Raw genomic sequence first — 25,123 nt, forward strand, 5'->3', positions numbered from 1 at the left:
AGTTTTCTTGGGCAAGTATTCCAATATTTTTGTTGGGTCTTAAAGCGTGTCGATTGAGGTTCGCATCACTCGGGCTGTGTGGGTTCTTCTTGAAGGGGAACTTTTTCTTGGACTGGCTCGTGAGCGAGCTCTTGGAGACGCTGGGACACACGCTCCGCTGACTCGTCCCTCAATGGTGCAAGCTCGTCCGAGCAAGTGTATCACCTACCTAGTTCCCTAGCTTCACCAATTGTAAACCTTGACGGAAGGAAATTTGCGTGCCGAACATCTATGTATGACAAAAGGGGGCTATCTACTAAAAGCTCCTGTTTGAAAGATTGCTAGGTGGAATAAACCGGTTCAACCCCAAGGATTAGATGTGATGCCCGGAGCTATCCGTCCCAATGCACGTATATCTCGAACCGGAGAATGAAATTCAGGTCCCTGACGTGAACTGTCCTAACGTCCAGGACAAACACTTTACCCTCTGCAAAGAAAATATATATTTATACATTCATACAAGAAAATGAAATATAATGTTAGTGACCAAATAGATAAAACTACCACAAGTAGAAAGACGGTTAAGTTAGAGATCAGTACAAACCCACTTCACGCCGTGAGAGGGGGCAGGGAATTTCTCCGGCAAACCAATTGCCGTACACCCGGACGAACTCCCCAGCATAATTCCTATTTGAATCAGGTAAGCATGATATCAACCGTACCCGTGTATCTCTAGTTTTTAAGTAATAATTGGTATTTTTGTTCCCACAAAGACTATACATGTGGTTTATATCATGGTCGTCCAATTGCAAATCAAATATATGGTTCAACCTACTGACGCAACTAACTACCCGATAAAAATTGGGTGGGAGTTGGTCGGGGCACAGCCCATAATACCTAAGTGTGTTGACTAAAAGAGGGTCCACGAGAAACCTAACCCCGCCCTTTAGAATCGCCATTAGGGGGAAGAAAACAGTACCGTGCCCTCTGTGGAGAGCAATTTCACTCTCATGGCAGTATGCCACTTCCACATCATTGGGGATATCAAACTTTTGCCTAAAGGTGGCTAAAGACGCCAAGGTATCTAGAAGAAAAGCGAAACCCATTTCAAAGCCTAAAACTGAAGGAAGAAATTGAAGTAAAAGGAAGGGGTAGAGAACTTACTTTGGGCTCTAAGGAAGGAAGGGTCTCTGGACTGGTGAGTAAGCGCTCAAATGAATGCTCGACAGAGAGTAAGCTCAAGAAGAGGGAAATGAAAAAGTATAAGAATGTTCTGAAATGAACTATTTATAGGGGCCAAAGAGGACAGGGTGACGTTTAATCAGCAATAAATAGGCACGATTAACGAAAAACTCTACAAATGCCAATAGTAACTGACACGCATGTCGCCTCGGTTTATGAACCATCGGGTAATAATGACAACTGAACCTGACGTCCCGGAATAACACATCTTTTGAGAGAGCATTAATGGGATGCCGTAACTGCCCAAGTTTCTACCTGTTAATCTCCCAAAACAAGAATGCCTTTTCGGTTCCTTGATTCTTCTCGGTAGCCCGACATGAATCAAGGGGGGGCTAATGTATGGCACCGAGGTTCCCAAACCCAATTGGGCCTTGGATTCAGGCCCAGCTGCACGGCCAACACTTTCAATCCCTTTCTACTCTACCCTCATAAACTACAAGTTCAAGTCTCATCACCTAACCATTGCTCGGCGTGAAGTTCCCGAATAATAAAGAAAGATTGAAATCCGAACACATCATAGCATGCTCGGTAGTTTCCAGAAAACATCACTACCGAGCATATTCGCTTGAGTTGGAACCAAGTTCCAAGGCCACATTCCACTCTCACCTAAACATCCACTTACGACAGATGATATTGGACCTTCAATTGCACTAACTATGGCAGTAATCATGATCTCTCTACTAATTTAGAGCTATAAATACGAGAAGTTGGGGAAGGAAAAGGGTTGTTGAGAGGTTCACAAAAAAGATAGAGAGTAGAGAAAAACAGCGATTCAGAAAGAGAGACGATAAACTAAGTTCAGTCTCTGTGCCGAGAACGATCCAAAGTAGGAAATCCTAAGCCCATCTTATAAGTAAGTTGTGAGCCCAAGTGAGGTCAAGCCAATAGCCTCATTTCCGGTGCACACAGGTACAATATATATATATATATATATATATATATATATATGTATAACACTTTGGTACAATATTGACTCCTGTGCTTTATCCTAAAGATATGAAATAATGGATAAATTGGAAATTTGAGTTATGTTAGAGATACTACAAATTTTATTACAAATATTTTTAAAACTAATGTGTCACTGATCACCAAAAAACAATTCAAACCTTTATATATATATATATATATATATATAATCATGCCAAAACAATCTCCAATATGGTATTGACTCCTGTGCTTTATCTCAAAAATATGAGATAATGGATATAATTGAAAATTGAGTTATGTTAGAAATACTAAAAATTTTATTACAAAGATTTTAAAAACTAATATGTCACCAATGGTAATTGAGGGAGGATGAATTTGAACCATGAATATCTTAGCTAGAAACAGCAAATTTGTCAACTAGTTAAGCTACAAGACTCTTGGCTAAAGATTTATTTATTAAGTAGTTGAAGCCCATCAATTACATTCGTTGCTATCTGATGATGCCGAAAATAATACCACCAATGAGTCACACGTTCCTCGTACGTCGCAAATGGCACCTGCACAACGAAAAGGGAGAACCTAGCAGAGAGTACCGGTGTGGTACCGGTAAACACCCTCCGAAGGTTAAGTCAGAACTATTCTCACTGCTCTAGAGTGCTAGAGAGGGTAAAATTATGCGTACCTTGGGTTGTGAGGGTGCTTGGGTTTTCATAGTAGCGAGGGTTGCCCCTCTTTTCCTTGGAGTAGAAGTCTTTTCCTTATAGGAGTCCTCTTGAGCGTATTTTATGGGATCTTTTCCTTATAAGGATCCCTTGAATATTATCTAGCGTGGGAAGCAAGACAATTTCTTATACGTAACGTGGGTAGCAAGTAAACTTATGCTCGGTCCGTCAGCCTCAATTTACTTCCTTCAGCTTTTTGGGCGTCGGTCTAGTAATGTCGTCAGCCTTGGAGCCAGCTGACCTTATGACCATCAGCTATAACACCGTCTGCTATGTCCGAAGGATTGCACTAAACCCGTCAGCTTTATGTTCCGCGTGGCTAGGCTCATCTTTTATCCTCATCAGTTGCCCCCTACTCTATGTGCTCGACGCCTAACACCGTCAGCATGTGGAGTTATGACTTAACCATCTTTTTGTTCTTAGAGACGAAAAAAACCAATTATGAATGACTCCTCGAGCCGCGAGCTATTAAATGCAAGGATACGTGGCGCGCAGTCGTTGGCCTCGTTTCTGGGCACGGGCGTCGCCTCGCCTTCCATGCGTTTTCCCTCTTATATAAATACCACGTCCCTTGTCTCATTTCGCCATTTCAACCTCGCTGACTTTTCAAGAGAGAACCCGTCGCCATTACTCCCGATTTGATCCGTCAGCTGTTATCAACACCGTCACTTCCAAGGTTGTTTCATCCATTCAAGATCTATTTCACCTGTAAGTTCTTCTTCCCTTTTCTTTGCTTTTTTACTTTTGCCTGAATTTTTTTATTTTTTTTTATTGAGGACGTCAGTCTAGGCACTTAGAGTGGATCCGTCACTTGTAGGTAGTCAGATGTCAAGTGACGCGTCGAGTGATCAGTCGTCAGTCCGCGATGGAGCGGGCTACGACGAATTTTTTGGCTCAGGTCAAGAGTCCAACGGCTTTTCTGAGTCGTCAGGAAAAGAAACGTCAGCCCAATCCCCTAGTATTGACGTAGAAGACCATGTTGAGGGAGTTAGGGAGAAAGTGTTAAGTGAGGTTGAGGTCCAGGGGGGAGACGAGGAGATTGTTAGTGACGGGAACGGGGACGAAGGCGACGAGGAGATTGATAGTGACGGGAATAGGGATGAAGGTGACGAGGAGGTTAGTAGTGACGGGAATGGGGATGAAGGTGACGAAGAGTCCTGTGAGGGAACTTCAGGGAGTTCTGGAGGTAACCGTCCCTTCATCCTTCCGGAGGAGTGGGCCGTCAATAAATTCCTTCCAAAGATGAGCAACAGAGTTTTTAATGAGTTGCGTACCCGTTTCCAAATCCCAGATCACATTCCTATCCGTCTCCCTAGAAAAAACGAGAGGTGTTATACAGGGAGGACTGCAGATGTTGGGATGTACGATGCCATGTTCGCAGCAGGCCTTAGATTACCACTGACGGTTTTACACCATCAGCTGGCGGATTTCTTGGGATTGTCCGTCAGCCAGATTACTTCGAATGCCTGAAGGATCTTCATTGGTGCTGAGATCCTTTGGGGTCGATTGAGTGGGGGGAACCGTCACCTTTCGCTAGACGAGTTCTTTTATTGCTACAGACCCCAGCATAAAGTATCTGCCAAGGGGACATACCATTTTGCTCTCCGTGAGAAGAGCTTAAGATTAGTGTCTGATATGCCAGACTCAAATAGGAATTGGAAGAGTAGATTTTTCTTTGTTAAGGGGACGGACTGGGTGTGCCGTCCGGATGAGTGGGATACGCTGCCTAGTGGTTATTTTGATAACACTTGGGCTTATATTAGGGATTCAGGTCGCCCCTTCTCTTTCTTTCTACCGTCTCTTTTCACTTACCAGGGAGTTTTTTTAACACCATCTATTCCCTTTTGTTTCAGCTAGCGCTTGCCCGGAAATATCTGACGAACAAAGGGAATTCATCCGTCAGATACTTGGCATCCCGCTTAAGCAACGGAAGTGTAGGGATTTGATCACCCTAGACACTCTCCATCTGTATTGTGGGGGTCCAGAGCCAACGGCTGAAGCTCGAAAGTTGGAAGAATTTTCCCGAAAACGTAAGTGGACGCCTCATTTAATCCGTCGGCTTATTTATTCCGTCTGCTTTACTGATCCGTCAGTTTATTTTGCGTAGAGATGGAAGCTGCGAAGCAAAGAGTGAGGGCCGCCGCTGCCCGTAAGAAGGAGGAAGAGAAGGCCAAGGGAAAAGGAGTGTCAACCCCTCATTCTTCTTTGAAGGGTTCAGTTAAGAGGAAGGCTAACGAAAAGGATGATCCTCCTTCTAAGAAGGTGGCCGTCAGTCCTGGGGATGTGCCCTCCAAGAAGTCGCCCCCCAAGTCTAGTCACGGTGCTGGGAAAGGAGTGATGACCTCTTCCGGTCCCGTCATTGAGGGGCCCCGTTGCTTGTTGACTCACAAGGATTACGCTGTTGAAGGGGTAGAATCTCTTATAAAATAGACAAATCTGGATCCTTGTGCTCAACTAGGGACAGAGGACCTGGGAGCGTCAGCTTTCTTTGATATAGCACGGGTATGCTTCCTACCTTGAATAACCTGATCTTGCCTTGGTTAATAGCTAACGATTGTACTTCCTTCAGGCCTTAGTTCGTGTTAAAGCACTCCAAGACCGGTGCGTGGCCAAAGAAGGCGTCGTCGCTCGGGTTAGGAGACATAACTCCAACCTGATGGATCAGCAGGCGCAATATAAGGAGGCTGTCCGTCTCTTAAATGCAGATCTGAAGGATGTGAGGGAGAAGTTAGGAGAGGCTGAGCATCAGCAGAAGAAGCTTGAGGAGGAACTTTTGTCTTTACGTGCGCAAGTAGAGACGGCTGGGACTGACGCGGTCCAAAAATTCAAGACAACCCAGTCATTCATTGATTCCTGTGCTGATTATTATGGCACTGGTTTCGATGATTGTCTGAAGCAAGTAGCGTCAGTTTATCCGGAGTTGGATCTATCTGGAATTACCATGGATGTCTCCGTGCCGATGACTCCTGCTGGCGACACTGTTGCTGACAAAGATGACGAACCCCTTAATTTGGACCTTTTGCTTAATGATGCCAGAGTTGTTTTAGCCCAGCCTGCCGTCAACACTCCTACCGAGTCTTTAGATAAAGCATAAATTGCCAAGGACAAAGCTGACGGGGTCCCTAAGGACGTTCCTACCACCTAATCCTAGCCATTTATTTTAATTTTTGAACAATGTTTTTAAGTGCCCTTGTGTTTATTGGGCTTTTTACTTATAACCCTCTCTGCCCTTTTTATGGCACTTGGTATCCGTTGCTTTGAACATGTACACTGATATTTTTATTCCTTTATTGACTAATTTCTATGGCCCTATTTATTTGATGAGACCGTTATCTTTTTTATCTTAGCCTTTTTTGATTAGCTCGTCATCTCTACAGGCTCGTTGGTTTGAGAACCTTGTTTATAAGTAAAGTCTCATTTTTTGGTCAGACCGTCATCTATTGGACCGTCAACCTTATAGGTCCGTTGGTTCTAGGACCTGGTCCATATGATGATAGTTTCATCCATTGGACCGTCAACTTTTTAGCTTTGGCTTTTTCGGACCGTCATTTTCTTGGCCTTAGCCTTGATGTTTTGACATCTTTGTTGGTTCGTCAGTTTTTAAGGCATGGTCCATATGATGATAGTTCATCTATTGGACCATCAGCTTTTTAACTTTGGCTTTTCTGGACCGTCATTTTCTTGGCCTTAGCCTTGATGTTTTGACATCTTTGTTGGTCCGTCAGTTTTTAAGGCCTGGTCCATATGATGATAGCTTCATCTATTGGACCGTCAGCTTTTTTAGCTTTGGCTTTTCTGGACCGTCGTTTTCTTGGCCTTGGCCTTGATGTTTTGACATCTTTGTTGGTCCGTCAGTTTTTAAGGCCTGGTCCATATGATGATAGCTTCATCTATTGGACCGTCAGCTTTTTAGCTTTAGCCTTTCCGGACCGTTATTTTCTTGGCCTTAGCCTTGATGTCTTTGACACCTTCGTTGGTTCGTCATTTTTTAGGACCTTGTCCATATGATGATAGCTTCATCTATTGGACCGTCAACTGTTTTAGTCCGTGTGTTATGGACTTAGTCGTTTTGGCTGTGAACTTAGTGGATCGTAGAAAAAATAGACACTTCAGCAATTTCTGAATAAACTCCTCTTATTGCCATACATTTAAATAAAAGTAATTAAAACCAAATCCTGCCCTTTGGGCTAAAAAGTATTGTTGCAAAAAACTAAAGTAAATGATAAATCTGAGGAGTAAAACTAAAATTTGCTGAAATAAAAAAGAGGTTGGTCTTCATGCTGCCGCTCCTATTGGTAATACTTTCGTAGGTGCTCGGTGTTCCATGGGTGTGGTAGTTTCTGTCCTTCCAACATTTCCAGGTGGTAAGTACCTTTTCTTTGCCACGACGAAACTCGGTAAGGACCTTCCCAATTGGGGCCAAGTTTCCCTTGGGTAGGGTCCCTAGCGGCGTCCATGACCTTTCTAAGAACAAGGTCTCCAACTTGGAAGTCTCTGTGTCGGACCCGAGAGTTGTAGTGTTTGGCCATGCGGTCCTGGTACCTAGCGAGCCTTTGTTCTGCTGCTGCTCTGATCTCGTCCACTAGGTCGAGCTGTAGTCGCATAGCCTCGTCGTTTTTGTTCTCATCATGGTCGTGCACCCTGTAGCTTGTGAGTCCAACTTCGGCCGGGATGACTGCTTCGCCTCCGTACGTCAAGCGGAACGGTGTCTCTCCTGTGGGTGTTCTTGCCGTCGTCCTGTATGCCCATAGTATACTCGGCAATTCTTCGGGCCATATACCCTTTACCCCCTCGAGCCGAGTCTTGATAATCTTGAGCAAGGATCGGTTCGTGACTTCGACCTGGCCATTAGCTTGAGGGTGGGCGGGGGAGGAGTAGTAGTTCTTTATTTCTAACTGTGAGCAAAAATCCCGAAAGGGGTCGTTGTCGAATTGCCTCCCGTTGTCCGAGACAAAGACTCTAGGAATGCCAAACTTGCATATGATGCATCTCTAGACAAAGCTCCGCACGTTCTTCTCTGTAATCGTGGCCAAAGCTTCAGCTTCCGCCTATTTCGTGAAATAGTTGATGCCCACTACCAGGAATTTCAGCTGTCGTACTGCTGTAAGGAACGGTCCCATAATGTCTAATCCCCATTGTGCGAACGGCCATGGGGCCGTCATCGGGGTCAGCTCTTTGGTTGGTTGTCTAATAATATTGCTGAACCTTTGGCATTTGTCGCAGGCCCTGACATAGGCTTCGGCGTCCTTCTGCATGGTGGGCCAATAGTACCCTGCTCGCACAAGCTTGTGTACCAACGATCTGGACCCTGAGTGGTTTCCGCAGATTCTTTCATGCACCTCTCTCATGACGTAATCTGCCTCTTCCGTACCCAAGCATCTCAAATATGGTCGGGAGAAACCTCTTTTGTACAGGACGTCTTTTATCAGGACGAACCTCGCCGCCTGGACCTTAAGTTTCCTTGCGGCTTCCTTTTCGTCTGGTAAGACCCCATCTTTTAGGTATGAAACTAACGGCGTTGTCCAGCTACTGTCAGAGCATATTTCCTGCATGTTGCTGAGATCTATTAGCAGAGAAAGCTGCACGAAAGAGAGTACATTACCAGGGATGACCATTTGTTCTGCTGAAGCGGCCTTCGCGAGGCGGTCGGCTAGCTCGTTTTCTCCTCTGGGAATTTGGACGACTTTGGCTTCTAGGTCATCCACTCTCGCCCTTACTTCATCAAGGTACTTCTTCATCTTTTCGCCCTTGCACTCGTAGTCTCCATTTATTTGGTTAGTGATGACCTGTGAATCGCAGTAGATGACTACCCTCGCTGCTCCGGCTGCTTTGGCGAGGTCGAGCCCTGCTATCAGAGCCTCATACTCTGATTCATTATTGGTGGCAGGGAAGTTGAGACGGACCATACATTCAATGGTGTCTCCTTCGGGCGATCGTAGCACAATGCCGGCCCCTGCGGCTTGTCTGTTGGACGATCCGTCCGTATATATGCTCCATTGAGGGGACTCTGCTGCCCCCTTGTCTTCGTCATGAGTAAATTCAGCTATAAAGTCGGCGACAATCTGTCCCTTGATGGCTTTCCGCAGGCGGTACTGAATATCAAATTCGCTCAATTCTATAGCCCATAACGCCAATCGTTCTGCGGCCTCGGGACTGCTCATTGCCCGCCGTAAGGGTTTGTCAGTCAGGACTTTCATCGTATGAGCTTGGAAGTATGGTTTGAGCTTGCGGGCTGCCGTAACTAATGCAAAGGCAAGTGTTTCCATGGGCGGGTATCTTTCTTCGGCACCGTGAAGCGCTCGGCTTGCGTAGTACACGGGCTTTTGCACTTTCTCTTCTTCTCTGACCAAGGCCGCGCTAACGGCTGCAGGGGAGATGGCTAGATAGAGCAAAAGCTCTTTTCCTGGCTGCGACGGGCTCAGCAATGGTGGAGAGGAGAGGTAAGCCTTCAATTCTTCGAATGCTTGCTGGCATTCGTCAGTCCACTCGAAGGATTTCTTCAATGTTCGAAAGAAGGGCAAACACTAGTCCGTTGCCCTTGACACAAACCTATTTAGTGCCGCTATCTTTCCATTGAGGCTTTGCACCTCCTTCACACTTCTTGGTGGTGCCATGTCCATAATAGCCCGGATCTTGTCCGGGTTCGCCTCGACTCCCCTCTGAGACACCATGAATCCTAAGAATTTTCCTGCCATCACTCCAAAGGCACATTTTCCTGGATTGAGCTTCATGTTGTAGGAGCGAAGTGTGTCGAATGTTTCTTTGAGATCTCCTAGATGATCTTCCTCCCTCCGGCTTTTTACTAGCATGTCGTCCACGTAGACCTGGACATTCCTCCCAATCTGTTGCGCGAACATTTTGTTCATGAGCCTTTGGTACGTTGCGCCTACGTTCTTCAGGCCGAAGGGCATCACCTTGTAACAGAAGAGGCCTTGGCTGGTCACGAACGACGTTTTTTCCTGATCGGCTTCGTGCATTCGGATTTGGTTGTACCCCGAGAAAGCGTCCATGAAGCTCAGCAACTGGTGTCGGGCCGTAGAGTCTACTAGGACATCGACCCTCGGGAGGGGGTAGCTATCCTTGGGGCAGGCCTTGTTAAGGTCGGTGAAGTCCACACACATCCGCCATTTCCCGCTCGCCTTTATGACCATTACTACATTTGCTAACCAGTCGGGATAGTATACTTCCCTAATGAAGCTCGCTTCCTGTAGCTTTTTGACTTCCTCTGCTATGGCTCGGTCTCGCTCGGGGGCAAACACTCTCTTCTTTTGTCTGATAGGTGGAAAGGCGGGCGATACATTCAACCTGTGCACCATGACTGAAGGATCTATTCCCGGCATATCTTCATGACCCCACGCGAATACGTCTCGATTGCGTCTGAGGAAGGTTATGAGCTCTTGACGGATCGTGGGGTTGGCGAGCGTTCCAATTTTGGTCGTTCGGCCAGGATCGGAACTGTCAAGGGGTATCTCTTCTAACTTCTCAACCGGCTCTGTTACCGTCCGGTGCTCTTCTATGCTTAAAGCCTAAACCTGATCCTCCATTTCCATCATGGCTATGTAGCATTCGCGCGTGGCCATCTGACTTCCGCGCAGCTCCCCTACTCCATAGTTAGTCGGGAACTTTATCATCAGGTGGTAGGTGGAAGTTACCGCCTTCCATGAGTTGAGCGTGGGTCGCCCGAGGATAGCGTTGTAGGCTGACGAGCAATCGACTACCAAGAATGTCACGTCCCTGGCTATCTGTTGAGGGTAATCGCCCACAATCACGGATAATGTGACCGCGCCTAGTGGGAATACTCGGCTCCCGCCGAAGCCAACAAGCGGGGCATTTGTTGGGGTCAATCGCTCCCTGTCGATCCTCATCTGCTGGAACGCTGTGTATTCTCCTACCCGCAAGCTGACGACGAGCGCATCGTCATGTGGATGGTGAAGGCGTCGCGCGTCTTCTTCTAAGAATCCGATTACGGGTCCTTCTCTCCGTGCTATCTTCGGCACGACTCCCGTCAGCTGAACATTTTGTACCATCCGAAAATAGGTCTTGCGGGCTTTCTTGGATGACCCGGCGGCAGCCGTTCCTCCTACGATCATCCTTATATCCCCAATCGGGGGCCTCGGTCGCTCATTGTCCCGTCGGGGGTGTTGGTCTTGTGCGGGGGGATCCGCTTTCTCCTTGCTAACGAATCTCTGCAACTTTCCTTGTCTGATAAGGGCCTCAATTTGCTGCTTGAGGTCATAGCAATCAGCTGTGTCATGGCCATGGTCGCGGTGGAAACGGCAATACTTATCCCGGGAACGTTTGTTGGGGTCACTCTTCAGCTTTCCCGGGAACGTTAGAGCCTCTTCGTCCTTGATTTGCATAAGGACTTGATCTATCGGGGTTGTCAGCGGAGTGAAGCTCGTGAACCTTCCCCCCAGGGGCTTAGGGCGCCTCTCGTCCCTTCGGTCTCCTGTTCTTGCCTTCTTTCGGCCTTGGTCCTGCCAAGTGTCTTCCTGTCTTTCTCTTTTCCTGGGCCTCTCTTCCCGAGCTAACAGCGTATCTTCAGTGTTCATATACTTTGTGGCGCGATAAAGTACTTCCGACATGGTCTTTGGGTCGTTTTTGTATAGGGAGAACAAAAACTTACCCTTCTTCAAGCCATTCGTGAATGCCGCAACAAGTATCTTATTGTCGGCTTTGTCGATCGAGAGTGCCTCTTTGTTGAAGCGAGAGATGTAGGCTCTTAAAGTTTCATCTTCTCGCTGCTTCATACTCATCAAGCAAGCCGTAGACTTCTTATATCGATGGCCTCCAATGAAGTGTGCGGTAAACTGAGCGCTGAGCTCTTTGAAGGTGCTGATGGAGTTTGGTGTCAGCCGGCTGAACCAAATTCTCGCTGCACCCTTCAGCGTTTTAGGGAAGGCCCTACACATGATGGCGTCTACTACTCCTTGAAGGTGCATTAGGGTCTTGAAGGTCTCTAGGTGGTCCAGTGGGTCCTTGACCCCGTCATAACTGTCTATCTGTGGCATGCGAAACTTACTTGGTAAAGGGTAGGAGTTGACGGTGGCGGTGAACGGCGAGTCAGTTCGGTTGACAAGGTCGTCAAGGTCGTTTGATACTCATCCCTTAAGAGCATTCATCATAACCTCCATTTGTTCCTTCATGGCCTGCATCTCCACGATAACAAGTGGCGGAGTGGTTTCTACGAGGGAGGGGATGCTTATGTTCTTTCGTTCTGGTTTGCTCGGGGCGTTGCTGGCCTGGGGTCCCTCCTGGTTTCTTCTGTCGGCGCTGGTTCCTTCTTGATCTGCTCCTTGGTTATTGGGAGCCACATTTTTCTGTTTCAGCTGCTCTTCTAGGTCGTGGTTTTGTTTGGTGAGGCGCTCCACGGCTGTGGCGAGTGTCCTCACCTATCTTTCAAGCGCAGTCATAGGGGCTTCTTCCTCTTGAACGTCGTTAATGGTCGCCATTGAGCGAGTGAGTACCATGTAACTCTTTTGTCTAGGAAGCGATAATGTGCTACGAGCCCCACGGTGGGCGCCAACTGATGATGCCGAAAATAATACCACCAATGAGTCACACGTTCCTCGTACGTCGCAAATGGCACCTGCACAACGAAAAGGGAGAACCTAGCAGAGAGTACCGGTGTGGTACTGGCCAAACATCCTTCGAAGGTTAAGTCAGAACTATTCTCACTGCTCTAGAGTGCTAGAGAGGGTAAAATTATGCGTACCTTGGGTTGTGAGGGTGCTTGGGTTTTTATAGTAGCGAGGGTTGCCCCTCTTTTCCTTGGAGTAGAAGTCTTTTCCTTATAGGAGTCATCTTGAGCGTATTTTATGGGGTCTTTTCCTTATAAGGATCCCTTGAATATTATCTAGCGTGGGAAGCAAGACAATTCCTTATACGTAACGTGGGTAGCAAGTAAACTTATGCTCGGTCCGTCAGCCTCAATTTACTTCCTTCAGCTTTTTGGGCGTCGGTCTAGTAATGCCGTCAGCCTTGGAGCCAGCTGACCTTATGACCGTCAGCTATTACACCGTCTGCTATGTCCGAAGGATTGCACTAAACTCGTCAGCTTTATGTTCCGCGTGGCTAGACTCATCTTTTATCCTCATCACTATCAATTTGTAAGGTATATGTAATAAAATTTATAGTAATATTAGCATTTTTCTTCATTACACAGTCAAGAGTCAAAATGTTTGGAGATAAGTGACAATATCCTATGCATTTTTCTTCTCCTATCATGTGTAAATCTTTGCTTCTTTAGGGGCTTCAAGACATCTCTATGGGTCATGAATAAGTCATACCCACTACCCCTAGCATTATGAGCTTTTTGCTTCACTGGTGCATCATTTATAGGCCTCCACAAGTCAACCATTCACGTCTTTTATCCATGGAAACCTCGCACTTTATCATTACCTAGCACCATTAACAATACTCTTTTGTTGGGCTATTTTGCACACCATTATGAGGGCAAAAATGACCCATTACCATCAATTTTGGAAATAATTTGCCCAGAAACACTGTTTCTGAACTATATAGCAATGTACCACTTTTTCGGGTACTCGAGCTTGGTGAGTTCGAGTACCATGTTTTTTTAATCCACTATCGCCCCATATTCAAGGAGCCCTATGGTGGCGTTTTTAAGCCCTATAGTGACGTTTTCGGGCCCAAAAACGCCACTATAGGGCCCCTTGAACCTGTTATGGGACTCATAAAAAAATTTTGCAGGAAAACGCCGCTATAGGGCCCAAAAACGCCACTATAGGGCCCCTTGAACCTGTTATGGGACTCATAAATTTTTTTTGCAGGAAAACGCTGCTATAGGGCCCAAAAACGTCACTATAGGGCTTAAAAACGCCACTATAGGATCCCTTGAACCTGTTATGGGGACTTATAAGGCCCGAAAACGCCGCTATAGGGCCCGAAAACGTCACTATAGGGCCCCTTAACCTGGTATGGGGGCTTAAAAACGCTGCTATGGGGGCTTAAAAACGCTGCTATAGGGCCCGAAAACGTCACTATAGGGCTTAAAAACGCCACTATAGGGCTCCTTGAATATGGGGCGACAGTGGATTAAAAAAACATGGTACTCGAGCTCACCAAGCTCGAGTACCCGAAAAAGTGGTACATTGCTATATAGTTCAGAAACAGTGTTTCTGGGCAAATTATTTCCAAAATTGATGGTAATGGGCCATTTTTGCCCCATTATGAGGTATAATACCACTTGTTGGGAGATAAATACATTGAGGGGACTTCTTAAATGGTTAATATAATATACAAAATCACACTTAGCCTAAAAGGCCTAATATCAATGAGTATAAAGTCAACTATATTATATTAACCACTTATTTTTCTTACATTATTCAATTTAAAATTTTACTCACACATATATACTAAACAAAAGTAACAGATAATTAATCATAATCTACCGCATAAAATAATTGTAAAAAATAATATAGTAAAAACTAGAATAGTTCCGTTGAATATTTAGGATATCCTAAGTACGCCAGAGTCACATTTTCCAAAACTCATTAATGAGATAAGAGCAGAATTGCTCAGTGTGTTTGCAGAAAAGTTTGTTGCAAATGACTTGACTAACGTGTTAGTGGATGGCTTGACTGACTTATGCGTCGTGGATGTCCTGCCCTACGTGCACACGCAAATGTCAAACATCCGCCGAGCTATGTGGAGTCTACATGGTCCATCCTCCCCGCACAAGGTTGAAAAAAAACATAAGAGGTTTCCCATTCTTTTGTGAAAAACGTGTCCTCCACCTACCATTATTTACACAAGACTATGGTCAGAGCGGCGCCACCTTAAGGCCAGGGTGGTCCTAGGACCACCCTGACATGAAATATATATATATATATATATATATATATGATAATATAAAAAATTTTATTTGTTTATCTTTCAAAAAAATTTGAGAACACTTTCAGTTTTTTATTTTTTTATTTTTTTTTATATCAATAAAATTATTTTTTTTTTCCATAATTTGTTCTACATTTAATTGATAAATGATTACTTAGTTGTGTATATTGAAAGAGATGTAACTTGTAACATTGATAATAAGATTATCATGTACCGATTTCAAAATATAAAAACTTATAGAAGGCAATTGTAAACTTTATGTGTTTGCGTATTTTTTTTTTATTGTTATTGTTGTCATTATATGAATTTCTCTTTTTATTAGATTGTATAATTTATGCTTTTTAAGGAACACCCAGAGAAAAATTCCTAGAGTCGCCACTGTCTATGACACCCTTTAGAAAAGTTGTCATCGATCAATTTTTTTTTATTTATTTTTTATCGTGTATCATAACATATATAAACATCTAATAAACCTTATAAATATTTATTTATTATAAATTTATAACATATTCAACTAGTAATTAATTTAATAAAATTAATTAAATAAATCAAATTAGCATATGTTTATAGCATTTACATTCATATTGATTAAATTCATAAGTGATAATATACAACATATATGAGCCATAATAATAAATTTTTATTATCATATATATCATTATGCATAATCAAATTTATCTAAGTTCATTCTCAAAAAAAAAAAAAAAAAAAAAAACTTTATCTAAGTTAATTTTATTATTATGTTTGTCATCTAGCAAAATTATTTTTTTATCAACATTTTCTTCACCATCATCAATATTTATTGTCTCTTCTTGTTCTTTTATTTTAATAATTTTAATTTATATTTCTTCTTAATATTCTAGTTTCTTAGATTTATAACAATAATAACATAAATAAAAAATAATTATATTTTTGTTTAATACCTTATTCACTATATTTTTTTTAAAAAAAGTGATTTGTAAAGGGTATAATTCAAATTTTGTTGGAAAAAGAGAAGAGAAAAAAAAATTGGCATGTTATTGTATTATGCTTAATCAAGTGATCCTATAATTTTGTGTTATAAACAAGTCTAACAACTTGTTGGACTCAAATCAAAACACAATTTAGCACGCGCACACACACACACACACACAAAAACCAATCTAAACCAACATATCTATGTATCGTACAATATATCTATGCATGTGCATTGTAGGATTCATGAACATGGTCAATATATATCTACAATACAATACTTTTTTTTTTTCACTCGATACAATACATATCGTACAATACATATTGCGTATTATAGCATACTGACAACTATATATGCCCCTATTTTATTATAAAGAAAGCTATTTGAAAAGTCAAATTCTCCCCCTCCCCAACAATTATGACGGGTTATTGTGGTTAAATTGAGTAAAGCTATTGACACATCAATTTTTATAATATTTTTTAAAACAATTAAATTAGTAAATTTTTTATTGATTCTCGTGTAGACTTATCATTGACATGTTATCACTATTTTTTACCTAGCAATACTAATTTGCCACCTTGACAGTTGTAATTTTTTTTGTACTTGTAGAGTCATTGGGCAAATTATATGTCCACAATAATATGATGGTGGGCTAACCCTTACATATTTCTTTCTTTCTTATTATTATTTTTATGTGTTTAATGGTAAAAAAATTGAAATTTAATATCTTATTCCAAATCATTAAATTGAGTTAAGATGAAATCTGACTATCTTGATTTTATGATTTACATAATGCAAATGAGATGCTATAATATTTTTGGAAGGTTATTGCGTCCAAAGTTGAGAGTTGAGAAGAATCATTGGGTAAGGCAGCCGCAGCGCCACCTTAAGGCTAGGGTGGTCCCAGGACCACCCTGGCCTAATTTATATTATATTATATATATATATATAAAATAATTTTAAAAAAAATTATTTGTCTACCATTCAAAAAAATTTGGGAACACCCTCAGTTTTTTTATGCCAATAAAATTAAAATTTTCTCCATAATTTGTTCTATATTTAGTGGATAAATGATTACTTAGTTGTGCACATTGAAAGAGATGTAGTTTGTAGCACTGATAATGAGACTATCATGCCCTGATTTCAAAATATGAAAACTTGTAGAAGGCAATTGTAAACATTATGTATTTGCATGTTTTTTTATTTTATTTTATTTATTTTTTATTGTTGTTGTTGTCAATATATGAATTTCTCATTTTTTATTTTTTATTGTTATCTTTTCAGGACACAACAAAATTTCACAAGTTGAAATAAAATATTGTAATAAATTACACAGAACCCAATATTACAACTCAAAATAAAGATATTGTGAAATTGTTCTAAAATTATGTTGGTTCCTTAGACTATATTGTCATGTGATTTCTTCTTGTCTAAGCAAACCTGTTACAAGGCAAAAATTATAATAAAAAGATCCAAAAAAAAAAAAAAAAGCATTTAAATTACTATCAGTTAAGAGCCAAATAGTAACTAAATTGACTAATCAAACCTAGCAATAGCAGTATATGAACCCACTTATCAGGCCAACCACTATAAATAGGACTGCAGGAGTACATGGTCGTGAGCATAAAACTAAACCATGGTTACTCGCTTCTCCTCCTTCGTTAGGTGTATCCTCTATATCTATAGTTTCTCTGCTTTTCTATGCCTTCATGCCCATGAAGCAAGAGAGACTACAGAAAGCTACCACCTTCATCATACACATACTGTTCAAGTCAGCTCTCTAATACCATCATCTACTTGCACTGCTTCTACCAAAGGTTTAAATCTCTCTCTCTCTCTCTCTCAAATCATCATGGTCATCACTGCATTATATCTCTATCTTTACTCCTATTGTAATTGCCGTTGTTCCTCCAATAAAGCAAATAACTAGAGAGGAAAAAAATTGGGATATTTACTATCAACTCCCTTAAGATTTGGGAAAATAATACTCGATCCCAAAACTGAACTCTCCGTTGATATTAGAAAATTTTAAAAGATTCTCTTTTATAAAGTTTAGCCATAATTAGTAAAACATAATTGATAAAATTAGAATAAAAGTATAAAGTTTATTGAGCACCAAAAAACTTGCAAAGGAAAGTTTCTTCCGTTATGGGCGTTCTTTATTTTAAAACAAGAAGTTTCATATTTGATTGCTTTGTTTATTAGCATTAGTAATAGCAACATTAATTCTTGGTATGTAGTTGCCTTAAGATATTTATTTTGAATCATTTAAGTTTGAAAGTTGTTGCAATAACTGTGTCAATTACCAAAATGACAACTTTTATGATGGATGACTTTTTATTTCAAACATTCCATATCTATTGCTTTCATATTTTGGCAAATAGATGTTAAGAGTTTTTTTTTTTTTTTTTTTTTTTTTTTTTTTTTTTTTTTTTTTTTTTTTTTCACTTTAGATTTGGGGTAGAGTATCATTTCTCTAAATTTCAAAGGAGGGAAGTGTGATTACCTCAAATAGATTTTATGTTTTTATTGTTACAGCACTTGTAAAACTATAAATTTGAGAGTAATGCAGTTTAGTCAAATGGAGAAACCTAATATAAGAATGGTAATTAACACAAAGAATGTTCATGGAACAATGCAATAAGTCTAAGGACAAGACATTTTTTCACAACTGTAGGAATTGATAGTAAAAAAAAAAAAAAAAAGTTGTTTTGCACAATTATTGATGTAATATATTGTAATTGATATATAATAAAAAAGATGTCAATAATAGATCCAATGTAAAGTGATATCATTCCAATCATATATTAACTTACCAATTTGACAAGTTTTGAAAAATATATATATATATATATGAAAAAAAAATTTCTCATCTATCATTACTCCCAAACAATGGTAGAAATAGGATTCTATTTATGTTGATAAGATTAAAACATGAAAGAAAAAAAAAATCCAGATCAAAAGAAGAAACTCATTACAAGAATTTTAAATAAGATTACTATTTGAAGTGCACATTTATGAAATAGAAATAATTAAAATTATTTAGTAGAATAAATCACAATTCCATTGTATCAGATATTGTAAAAAAATTTCTAACATCTCTTTCATCAAAAGTTTCATGCGGTCTTAGTTTTTCCTGAGTAGATAACGAAGCCTCTGCTAGATTTTTTTTTTTTTTTTTTTATACGTTCTTAATATATTCTTTTTAGATATTAAAACCTTTGTCTCTTTCTTATAGATCATAAAAAGAATCGATTTAAGGGAGAGATGTAAAAAGATATCAACAGAATTTGTTTTATTTAATTCATCTAATTATTATTATACAAAAGGCTAAAATGAAATTCTTTTTTTTTTTTCTTCAGATTAGAGAATGTATGGTTAGACAATATAAGCTTGATACATGTGATGTCCTGTTATCAGTTTTGAATGCAACATGTCCTTATATAATATAAGAAGCAGTGTGTATTCAATCTACCAATGGGGTAAACTTTATCTGATCCAACCTAATTCCAATACATTGACTTATTTTTTCATGCGTTGATAGATTGGATTTTTTTTTTTAATTATTTTTTAAAACTTGGGTCGAATCGGGTTTAAGTTTTTTTTTATTTTTTTTAAAACAAAATTGATACAAGTAACTTGACACAAACCATGCTATTAATAATTTTTTTTAATTATTAATTTGGTTTATTTTGAATTTTGAGAATCTGTTTAAATTTTTTTTAAAGGTATTTTTTTGATAAATTGGAAAATTATGCACAATTATATAAATTATATTCATTTATATAATTGAATGAAAATCTACTCTTTTTTTCTTTTTCTTTTTTTGATAAAAAAAAACTTACTTATATATATATATATATATATATATATATATATATATATATATTAGACAAGACAAGATAGCTGAAAACACAGCCCTAAGTAACTCAGATTCTATGGATAGGAGGGTTGGATTTTTAAAGTTATATGTTTAGGTTTGATTGAAATTTCTTAATCTGGAGAGGAGGAATTGGGTTGAAAAATATATGAAATCCAATCCATACAAACCTTAATCTTATTCTTTTCTTTTTTTTTTCTTTTTCTTTTTTTTGCCACATATAAACATATCACATATTTTAATTTTTATAACCAAACAAAAATAAGGACCATGAATTTTAGATATAAAACTTTAAAATAAGACTGACCTCACAAAAATCTCACAGAAGTTTAGACACAGGAGAAATTTTGTCCGTTGAGTTGTTTGGTTTTGGTGGCGTGGCCCATCATAAATAAGGGGTACCTATATATATATATATATATACACACTTAAAGATCCCGTTACCAAATACTTTCTAAAATATATTCCTCCAACCTACCTACTATATAGTAATTCAAAAATATATTCTCAGCTACTTTATATTACATGACTTACTTAATAGTTATATAATTTTTTAAATAATTTAATAAACTATTTGTTTTAAAAAACGTAAATAATCTTATAAATAGTATAGGTTTAAAATACTATCTATAAATAAATAAATAAAATTAAAAGTAATATGTGGGTAACCACTTATTTTATCTTGTTTTATTATTGTTTTTCTGGCATAGGTTTTTTTACAATAAAATAGTATTTATTATGAATTAAATAGTATTTTTCTGGACGCAAATGCATGTTGTAATAGACTAAATGCAAGAATTATTTACAGGTATGCATTCGGAATTCTCAATTTTTTTTTTTTTAATCTTTTTTTACAGTGGAATTCTCAAATTTTTATCCTCATTATATTCATATGCATGTGTTCCAAATTCCTTTTAAGTTCAGGTCCAAAAAGGGAGGCATCCTTGACGGTGAAACACAAATATGGCCCATGCTTTCAAAGCAACAAAGACCAATTACTGGTTCTCAATCACACTGAACTCCTCCTTCAAGACCAGTCTAGGGTGAACTCAATCCACTCGATGTTCTCTAAGAACTCAGATGGCAACAAGTTAAGAGAATCTCAGGCCACCACCATTCCAGCTAAATCTGGTCTCACCATCGGCACTGGTAACTACATCATCACCGTTGGCCTTGGCACTCCCAGAACAGATCAAACACTGGCATTTGACACTGGTAGCGACCTCACTTGGGCACAGTGTAAACCATGCGCAGGACAGTGCTATAAGCAAGTAGACCCAATCTTTGACCCATCCAAATCCACATCCTACACCAACATTTCATGTCCTACACCCTTGTGCACTCAACTCACTTCTTCTACCAGAGGTAAATCATATAAATACAATCCCACTCAATAAAATAGAAAGGGCATTGCTGTTACTACCTAGCTATTTTAGTAAATCAATTAAATTAGCTATTTTTAATAAACTTTACTTTTTTTTTTTTTTTTTGAGAATCTTAATAAACTTTACTTATTAAAATAAATTGGCCGTAATGTATTTTCTACATCTAGTTAACATAATGGTAACAGAAACAGAATGATGAATTTAGAATTTCCAAAGCTTGGGGATTTTGACATAAATTTGATGAGATTTTTTCTATTTATAGATTTTGTCGCTTCATTTCAAATAATATTAAGTAGCAAGATCAGTAGTATTCCAATCATTTTGCAAAAAGTAAATTGAAGAAGTTCTGACTTCTTGCTCAGTTTCACACATACACTTTTTTTTAAGGAATCCTAAATTTGTGGATCTGGTACAATAATTTCAACACTTTATTAACAATACAGGAAGCCCACAACAGTGCTCCAATTCAAAGTGTTTATACAGTGTACGCTATGGCGATGGTTCGTTTACAATTGGATATTTCAGCAAAGAAAGGCTAACCATAACATCAGACGTGGTGGACAATTTCGTATTTGGCTGTGGTCAAGACAACGAAGGCCTCTTCAAAGGCATTGCCGGGTTACTAGGCCTCGGTCGCGGCCAAGTTTCCCTTGTGCAACAAGCCGCTCAAAAGTACAGCCAATTTTTCTCGTATTGTCTCCCTTCCACAACTAGCTCAACGGGGTACCTTACTTTGGGAAAAGGCAGTGAAATTTCGAGTTCTCTAAAGTTCACACCTATGTTAACACTTTCTCAAAGGCAATCATTCTATGGCCTCAACTTGATTGGAATAAGCGTGGGTGGACAAAGATTATCAATTCCCACGTCAGTTTTTTCAACTGCGGGCACTATCATTGACTCTGGGACGGTCATTACACGTTTACCTCCTACAGCATACAATGCATTGCGAACAAAATTTCGCGAAATGATGCGTAATTATCCGATGATAAGCTCGAGTTCTTCAATATTCGATACATGCTATGACCTTAGCAAGAGCCAATCAGTTTCGATTCCGAGCATAAGCTTTTTTTTTGGTGGTGATGTGAGCGTGGATTTGGACAAAGTGGGAATACTTTACGTGTTGAGACAAACAGAAGCTTGTTTGGCCTTTGCTGGAAATAGAGATCCAAGTAACATTACCATTTTCGGTAATGAACAACAAAAGGGATTAGAGGTTGTGTATGATGTTGTTGGAGAGAGGATTGGGTTTCGTCCGGGTGGTTGTAGCTAATGGAGTGATAGTAATATAATAAAGTAAGTGAGTCACAAAGAGAACCTTTGTGTTCGCTCATAGTGGGCATTATTATGAATTTGGGTATTATGAGTAAAACCATTGTTAAAAATCAATGGAAATGTTAATAAAGGTCATTGGGTATTAGAAAAATCCTAGCAATATCCTCAATGTTTGAAATAAAAGTTGAGCGAGATTAGTGGAAATCTATGTCAAACTCCTCAAGATCCTCTTCATTTTTATATAATGAAATTTTAGTTTCAATACATCTAAAAGTGAATATGGTTTTTTTTTTTTTTTTTTGTGTGTGTGTGGCTGAAATGGTGTTAAGTTATTTAAAATCTTATTTCATAGTGGAATGAATAAGAGCTGATTTTTTAGGTTAGAATCGGCTAGTAACTCCAAGGTAAAATTCTTAAAATCCTAATGATTATTCATGGTTAAATTAACTAAGTTAAATTATAAATTGTACTCTTTAACTTGAGTCTTTTGGGTTAATATTGCAAAATTTGAAATTAATTTGTGTTATAGGTACTATTGAAACTTATTTGGGATTTTGAGGAGAGAGACTGAATTTCGATATCACCATTGCCGAAATTCAGCTAAAAGTATGAGAGAGAAGTTGCAGAAGGAGGAAAGAGAAAATGTTGAATTTCGGCAACGTGGATACCGAAATTCCTCTGCCCAGTTCTGCTGCCCGAACCCTGTCTCCTGTGTGCCCGAGTGTGGAGTGCTCCGAAAAAAAAAAAAAAAAAGGCAATTGCGGTAATGCAATTGCCGAAATAGGGGAGAAAAAGATTTTTTTTTTTTTTTTGGTAATTGTGGCCATGGCAATGCCGAAAATGAAAAAAAAAAAAAAAAAAAAAAAAAAAAAAAAAAAAAAAGTGGTTATGAAAAATATGAAAGAGTAAAAAAAAGTGTAATGTCCACAATATTTTTACAACATTTTCACAATAAATCACATGTAATTAGTTATTATTAGTTAAAAAAATTTGTGGCAAAGTAATTGTGGCAATGGGATTGCCGAAAATGGGGAAAAAAAAAAAAAAAAAAAAAAAAAAGAGAATTGTGGCAATGGGATTGCCAAAAATGTGAGGAAAAGGAAAAAAAAAAAAGAATTGTGGCAATGGGATTGCCGAAAATGTGAGGAAAAGGAAAAAAAAAAAAGAATTGTGGCAATGGGATTGCCGAAAATGTGAGGAAAAAAAAAAAAAAAAAAAAGAATTGTGGCAATGGGATTGCCGAAAATGTGAGGAAAAGAAAAAAAAAAAAAAAAAAAAAAGAATTGTGGCAATGGGAGTGCCGAAAATGTGAGGAAAAGAAAAAAAAAAAAGTGGTTCCGAAAAAAGAGTAAAAAAAAGTGTAATGTCCACAATATTTTTACAACATTTTCACAATAAATCACATGTAATTAGTTATTATTAGTTAAAAAAAAAAAAAATTGTGGCAATGGGATTGCCGAAAATGTGAAAAAAAAAAAAAAAAAAAGAATTGTGGCAATGGGATTGCCGAAAATGTAAGAAAAAAAAATTGTGGCAATGGGATTGCCGAAAATTTGAGAAAAAAAAATTGTGGAAAAAAAAAAAAGAATTAGGCGAATTTTTTTTGGTAATTGTGGCAATGGTATTGCCGAAATAGATGAAATTTTTTTTGGGATAATTGTGGCAATGTCATTGCTGAAATAGGTGAAATTTTTTTTTAAAAAAAAGGTGGTTGCCAAAATCTGGGGAGGAATTTAAAAAAAAAAGTGTTACGCTCACAATATTTTTATAATATTTTCACAATAAATCACAGGTAATTAATTATTATTAGTTCAAATTTGAATTTATCACTATATTACTTTTTTAATCTAACAATAACAACCTCCACTTAAAATTTGTTGTTAAAATATTGTAAAAATTGTGTGTACCTATCATTTCTTTAAAAAATAAAATGTGGAATGGATTTGTGGCAATGACATTGCCAAAATAGGAGAAAAAAAATTTGTTCCCATTGCCGAAATAGAGGAGAGAGATATAAAAAAAAGTACGCATATTATTCTTTCAATATTTTTTTGACTGAACCAGTTTGGTTTGTCATGTTCTTTTAGAAATAGATAAGGATAGATTCAAGTATACTATCTGCTACATTGAATCTTTTTTTAAAGTACACGCTGTAAAAAAAAAAAAAACAAAAAAAAGTACATAGATTCTTATAGAAGAAAAAAATGATTGATGTGCACGCTGTAAACAAAAAAAAACAAAGAAAGTATACAGATTCTTACAATAGAAAAGAAAAAATGATTGATGTGCACACTGTAAACCAAAAAAAGCAAAGAAAGTACATAAATTCTTACAATATAGAAGAAAAAAATTATTGATGTGCACACAGTAAACCAAAAAAACAAAGAAAGTACATATATTCTTACACTACAGAAGAAAAAAAATTATTGATGTGCACGCTGTAAACAAAAAAAAAAAGCAAAGAAAGTACATAGATTCTTACATGTACGCTGTAAACAAAAAAAATCAAAGAAAGTAAACCAAAGAAAACAAAGATTCAATCAACCAATCACCTCAACTCCTCATCTCATTTGATTTTTATTCTCTGCAGAAAATATATTTTGCCACGCCTAAATCTCCAACGTGATTCTTTTTTGTCTTTTTATTGTTCAGTTGGTAATAAAAGATAAGGGAAGTGCGAATTAGAATTGCATCTCATCACAATTCCTCAGGTTGCAAAGTTACTCTTTTACTTTGTTTCAGTGTGCCACAACTAAAGATTGTAAGTTTTTTGTTAATGTAAGTTTTTTTGCTTTGCTTATTAACTTATAGCTTTAGAAATTAACAGATTTATTATTATTGTATAAACATGTGCTTTGTAAATATTAAAAGCTAATACATTGTAAAATATTATGTATTGTTGTAA

The 25,123-nt window shown here is 38.7% G+C and overlaps 1 protein-coding gene across 2 annotated transcripts in view; it reads left to right on the plus strand.

Annotated features, from left to right (window-relative positions):
- The window catches only part of LOC126712788 (aspartyl protease family protein At5g10770-like), a 121,900-nt gene extending 99,418 nt beyond the window's left edge, over positions 1 to 22,482 (plus strand). Inside the window, exons 1-3 of one of the 2 annotated variants that reach the window (XM_050412248.1) lie at positions 17,290 to 17,498; positions 20,486 to 20,926; positions 21,390 to 22,482. In XM_050412248.1, the coding sequence (XP_050268205.1) occupies positions 17,318 to 17,498; positions 20,486 to 20,926; positions 21,390 to 22,216 (1,449 nt within the window). In that variant the 5' untranslated portion in view covers positions 17,290 to 17,317 and the 3' untranslated portion in view covers positions 22,217 to 22,482. Of the gene's footprint in view, positions 1 to 17,289; positions 17,499 to 20,485; positions 20,927 to 21,389 lie in introns of those variants that run through there. The other variant, XM_050412249.1, reaches the window with a different exon arrangement.
- Positions 22,483 to 25,123: the final 2,641 nt, after the last annotated feature.

Source organism: Quercus robur, chromosome 2 (assembly GCF_932294415.1).
Source record: "Quercus robur chromosome 2, dhQueRobu3.1, whole genome shotgun sequence".
Lineage (NCBI taxonomy): Eukaryota > Viridiplantae > Streptophyta > Magnoliopsida > Fagales > Fagaceae > Quercus > Quercus robur.